General features: G+C 38.5%; 1 protein-coding gene across 1 annotated transcript; it reads right to left on the minus strand.

The window, feature by feature from the left end:
* Positions 1 to 366: 366 nt before the first annotated feature.
* On the minus strand, positions 367 to 2,715 carry LOC100480875 (serine/threonine-protein phosphatase 4 regulatory subunit 3B). The gene is made up of 2 exons (XM_002926710.3): positions 1,206 to 2,715; positions 367 to 1,046 (listed from the first exon to the last, which is right to left on the minus strand). Exons 1-2 carry the CDS (start codon positions 2,713 to 2,715, stop codon positions 367 to 369), a joined length of 2,190 nt encoding a protein of 729 aa, XP_002926756.1.
* Between the last annotated feature and the right edge of the window lie 3,271 nt (positions 2,716 to 5,986).

The following is a 5,986-nucleotide window of genomic DNA, read 5'->3' on the forward strand; positions in this document are numbered from 1 at the left end:
TTGTTTCTAAAATACAGCCCTGGAACAAAACTACATTCATCTTATATTATCAACTTGTTTCCTCCCCCTAGACTAGATTNCAACTTGTTTCCTCCCCCAGACTAGATTTTTTTTTTTTTCTTGCAAAGAAGTTATCATTCAGGTTCCGGTTAGTTTTTAAGTTTACTTTATTTTTTCTTAATTCTGTGAAGTTTGGTTTTTACAGAAGTAAACCCTCCTAGGTGATGACCCTGACATCTTGCTACTTATTGTATACTTAGAAGTTCAAATGAGAAAGCTTTTGGATTCAGACTTTTCAGCTAATTGATGTTTACAGAATTTTCGTAAGGTAGAGTTTAGTAATGTTGAGGGTCTCTCATGAAGATTTTATGAGCTAAGATGTGATCTCTTCCTGGGGGGTGTTTCATCTTCCTTATCTTTTTCTTCGTCATTGGGACGATTCATTAAGCCAACGGTGCTGCTACCATGCAGGCTACGTGCTCCATTAGCAGCAGCAGCATGGGATGAAGCGAATTTGGAGGCCCCCGAAGACTCTCCTTTAGGAGGATCTACCTTGTTTTCATTTTCTTTTGTTTTTTTCGTCTCCATAAATTTATAACGATCTTGAAAATCATTTTCCAGTGGCGGTATAATTGCTTCGCCTTCCTCTGAATTTCCTTTAAAACGCTTTTCTTCTTTCTTCTCCACGATGCTGATACTCCTGAAAAGTATTTTACTATACAGTATAGAATGTAAATTCCTCCGTATTTGACTCTGCCGGTCTTTCTCTTGTTCATATTTAATCTTCAATCCTTTGAATGTCTGAACATATTCAATCGATTCAAGTGTTTTATAAAACTTTTCAACTATATGTTCAACAAGAGATTTGATATTTTCCACTCTTATATATTCAAACAGCTCAATAACAGCTGAATTCAACATATTGTACCGAGTTCCGTTACCCAGAAAAGCATTGACAACTGGCTCAAAAAGATTTCCCTTGATGATGTAACAATTATAAAGTTCATCTTTAAGGCCAATCATTCTTCTCATAAAGCGGAGAGCACACAAGATCAGGAAAGTGTGCTTTGAATTCAACAAGATCAAGACTCTTCTTAGCAAGTCTTTGCTCAAAATATAGTTTTTTATGTAGTATGTGTGATGTTGCACACAAAATGTGAGCAGCTCTACAATTAAAGAAAGCAGCTGTGCTCTTTGATAATTATTGAGGCAATTTGTGTTGTTTTTGTCGGATCCAACTACATTATCTCCTTCACATATATCTTCTGAAGTGGTGACAAAAAGTGGTGCTATGAAGTTATGAATACAATGATGATAGAAGAAATTTAGAAATTCACTTCTTTCACATTTACTAGATGTTGCTAGCATGTTTTCTGGATTAAGTAGAGTACGAAGAAGTCCCATTAAATGAACAGCACCTCCCAGCTCAGGATCAGTATCACACATCATTTGCTCAATGACTAAATTAATGAAAAGGTTACCGTCTTCACTCTCTTGGGCTTCTTCCATGATAAATTCTCGAATCATGGATGGACTATATTCCACTAGATAAGTAAATATATCAGTAGCAGCTGACCTTATCTGCAAATCCTCCATGCTCATGACGATTTTAAGAACAGGAAGAATCCCCAATTCTGTCAACGTTTTGAACAGTGCATCCTTTCTTGAACGCTGTAATGTCTGAGAAAACGCGCAGAATTCCTTGAAGAAAAATAGCAATTCGCGCCGTCTATCGTCATCTGTAGTCTCATCCCTTAACTGTGCAAACACTTCAGACAAAAAGTTGGCATGATCCTGCATCATGCTGACTATCTCAACCTTGTTGAGGAAAATAAAAGTGTTAAGAGTAGAAAGAAAATTCTCTTCATACATGGATGGTGCAGGCAGAAGGATGTCGTGGATGTACTGTACCCTGTATGTCTGATGTATTTTTTGCCGAAGTTCACGGTCTGTTATTGGTACAACTTCCTTGAACCTCGCATTTTGGGTCAAGAATTCCCTATGCCTTTTTGGCTGAGCCAAAGCAGGGTCATACTCGAGGCATCCCACCACATCCATGATACACTCAGCAGAAAACAGGATCTCAAGGAGAGCTGTCTTGTTAAGGAATAAGATGCCTTTAATAATTTCATACAAATGGTGTAAGCCTGTAGTGTCCCGTAGGTCCTCACAAGTGTGGAACAGCTGCAGCAAATTTTTAATATAGTCCTCATTTTCTAAGATCAGAGCCAGTCTCTCCTTATGGATCGGTGAAGCGAGAACTGAGGTAATGAAGTCGGAAATCTCCTCAAGTTTACTGAGTTCACAGTTAGGCAGTTCAAACACATTATTGGTTTCCAGTACTTCATCCAGTTGTTTATCTATGGGTTCCTCCAAGAGGTCCTGTGTGATTACGACGGATGGGTCTTTTCCTTGAACCCGGCAAATGTCTTCCCAGATCTTATGACAACCCTCAGCGTCCTGGAAACGTAACGCCATGCCATGGCTCTCTGCTTCAGACCAGACAATCAGAGTTTCCTGTTGTTTCTGATAAGGCGTATTTGAATTTATCTTTGATTCCAAGATTAGTGAGTCATGGGAATCCGACCGCACGAGCAGGCACATGCCCTGGAGGTGCTTCACGTAGCTGGAAGAGATGTGCCCAGGGCCGAGATCATCCCATTGGTGGTCCTCGTTCAGTGAGTAGACTTTTACACGATACTGCTTGTCAGCCATGGCGACCCCTGGCCTCCTGTCCCCAGCCCTGGTCTCAGTGTGGGGGGCCGCTGGGTCGCGTGTGCCCGGAGTCAACGGTAGTTGATGCTGTGGTAGTGACGGTAGCTCAGGCGGCGGAAGGCGGAAATTCCGCGAGAAGATGGCAGAGAAGTAGCGTTTAGGTGGACGCTGGAGGTTCCGGAGATATGTAGAGTTCTCCGGAGTCCCGCCTCCTCTCCTTTTCATCTTATGTTTCCCTCTCTCCATTTTGCCCTCTCATAGTCCTTTTTAACGAAGCTTTACGAAGTGAGTCTTTGGCCTGCTGCCGGTCGTCTAGGACAACCTCGATTACGGCAGGATTCTTACGACTGTCACCGGATTCTACCCCAACGGAATGTTCTATAAGCGTTGAGGCATTGCGGCCAAGCTAACATGGAGGCTTAGTGATTAGAGCAAAGCGCTGTTCTTTCCACAAAAAACTTTTGTTCCCCAGAAACATTTTCACTTATAGGTGTGTAGGAGACTTAGGACTTTAAACAAAAGAAAGCTGAATCACTATGTCCTGATCAATTCAACAACTCACATTCCAAGTTGAGGCTTCCCCCACCCCCGAACCACCCACCCACCCAAAAAAAGAAGCAGGAGCCAAGTGAAGTGTAGACTATTAGCGATAATCAGAGATCTGTAGGTGGGTCTTCTCCACAAAGCTTGGCCTATTATCTGTCATTCACTTAACCCATCCTTGGGGGAGGATCTTGTTCCCAGAAGAAGCTGGCAACACTTTTATTGTTTGGCTGCGGCTAAAGCACCGTCATTTACCACAATGGGAAAACCTTTTTCCAATCTATAACCACACTCCTCCCTTAGAGGAGTGGGCCAGAAGGAAACTGGGTTGATTAGCTAAGAGTGCCTATTGTACACCACAGATTAATGGTTTTATTTCTTTCCTGATCATTACAGTGGTAATAACAACCACAACTAAGTAGTAATACTTGAGGGCTTATTAGTATTACAGAGAAAAGTAACATAATTGATCACATTAAATACTTTAGTACTTTTTATGTTCAAGACATGTGACAAGAACTTTTATATCTTTTTGTATTTAATTTTCATTATAACCTTGTGATATAGGAGTATTAAGGGTCCTTAGAAAATTTAAATAAATCACCAAAGGTCACACTCCTAATAGGTTGAGGAACTGATTTGAACACATGTCTTTCTGATTCCAAAACTGGTTTTTTCAGCCACTGAACTATGCTAGCACCTTCTTTTCTTGGCCTTCGTTACATTTTATTTCACATTCCTTCCATCTATATAATTTGTAATCAACATAAAATTATCGAGAAGATGAAAGTCACGCACTTCCTTCTTTAGATCCACATCTGTGTATAGCCAACCAAAAAATAGAAGCTTGTATATGGCAACTTTGTTAAATATAATTTTAATAGTAACCAAGTTGATTTTTGATGTAGCAGCAACTTCTGCAGTTTTCTTTAAAAAAGAATTTTTCCCCCAAACATTAACCCTGTTATTGCAAGGGAAAAACAGAATTGGGCCATATCAAGCACATTTGGACTTGAAGAGTCCTGTTTGTAACTCATTTCACATAGCATTGGAAATGTGTGACAGTTCTCAAGTAGAGCACAGAAAAACTCTTTGACGTACCTCTTTTGCAATGTCGCCTCCAGGAGATTACAGTACAGGACTATTCCCTGGGACAGTACAGCTGGGGCACTTGGAGACCTGAATGGAAATGACAATCATTTCATGAGAAAATTCAAATCAATGCGAGGATACTGCTGGTTTAAAAACCTTTACAAATCATTAATAATACTTACACATAAGAATTAATAAATGACAAATACAAACACTGATATATGTACTTACTAGTTTAAAATTCCTGTCTTATTTCAATGAGAGAATATGCAAATTTGTAATAACAATAATGACATACATGCTAATGGTCCACTTTTTTCCTCTGCTGTGGTTATATTAAAGTTTCTATCAGAATCAATTATAATACTGTCAATTGTCTGAATATGCCTTCAGGTTTCATTCTCTGAGAGGCATTCAGCACAAATCTGTGTGTTCTCACAATTTTATCACAGGGAGTTTCCCTTAGGCCAATTAAGGTCCCTTTATATTAATTAGGTTAAGAAAGAACCTCAAGTCCAAATTTCTTGTTGCTCTTTCTGCAGTAGATTCTCTCAGTCCCTGTCTTATTTAGTTTGGGAAGTGGAACAATGCCCTTTTTTGCTTCATTAGTTCTACCTCCCCAAGATTATTATTTTATTGTTGTGTCATTGTTTTACAGAGAGCATATGAATATGAGTACATATGAATAACAAATGCCATATTCTAGGAGCTATGTAGTCCCTTTTATAGGTATTATATATTTTTTATTTAACGCTCATACAGTAATGGCCTGAGGAAGATATTACTACCATATTAGAGAGGGAAGAAACTTGAAACTCCAAAACTGAATCATACATTTGGTTCAAACCTCCGCAGTAAGCGATTTTGCTAGGATTTGAAAGTAGGCCTATATCGTTCCAACTCTCCACTTTGCTGCTCCCAATATGCAAAGCTTTCTCTTAGACTGTGCATAAATTGTTATAGCAGATGTTTATAACAATTGCGATTTTTTTTATCCCAACTATCACTGCTATTTGATGTTTCTCTGTTTTATTTTGTGAAGGAAAATCACTGAGGGCAGTTCACAATTAAAATAGGTGGATTTAGTATTAAGACTCTGGATCCCTCTTCTGTTTTGGATGCCTTTCTCTTTCATGCTTCCTCCCCATGACCTGAGGGTAGTAAGAAGTAGTTCTTGATGATTCTGCCCTGAAAATAGTTTTAGGTAAGGACCTTGTAATTAATCCACATTTTATGACTACTTAGAGCTTAAGTTTTATATTTCTCAGAGTTATTTTAGAAAATGATAAAGGAATGAGTCTATATTTCTGAATTTTAGGGATAGGTAACCCAAGCCATATATATATATATATAATTTAAATATCTAAATATTCTATCTTTAAGAGGAGAGAATATTTCACAGTGGGAAGAGCAAGGTGATTTTTAATTTTATGAAATAGCATTAAAAATAGAATTACTCAAATGTATCTGCTCTAAAATTTTCAACTTCAAAATCATTAGCAAAAAACATCCATGTATGTTCACTACAAGTTTTCCAGGTAACTTATTTCTTGGAATGTTGCCCTTTTTTGGCTACTATCATCTCTAATTTGGAAATCTGTAATAGTCTCCCCTGGTTTCTACCTTTTCCTCCCAC

This window comes from Ailuropoda melanoleuca, chromosome X, assembly GCF_002007445.2.
Source record: "Ailuropoda melanoleuca isolate Jingjing chromosome X, ASM200744v2, whole genome shotgun sequence".
Classification (NCBI taxonomy): domain Eukaryota; kingdom Metazoa; phylum Chordata; class Mammalia; order Carnivora; family Ursidae; genus Ailuropoda; species Ailuropoda melanoleuca.

Excerpts from the sequence above, each read along its gene's own strand:
- LOC100480875 (XM_002926710.3), bottom strand. The coding sequence starts at position 2,715 with ATGGCTGACAAGCAGTATCGTGTAAAAGTCTACTCACTGAACGAGGAC. Across the intron at positions 1,047-1,205 it reads AAACAACACAAATTGCCTCA|GTGCTCTCCGCTTTATGAGA; the intron begins ATAATTATCAAA and ends TCCTGATCTTGT.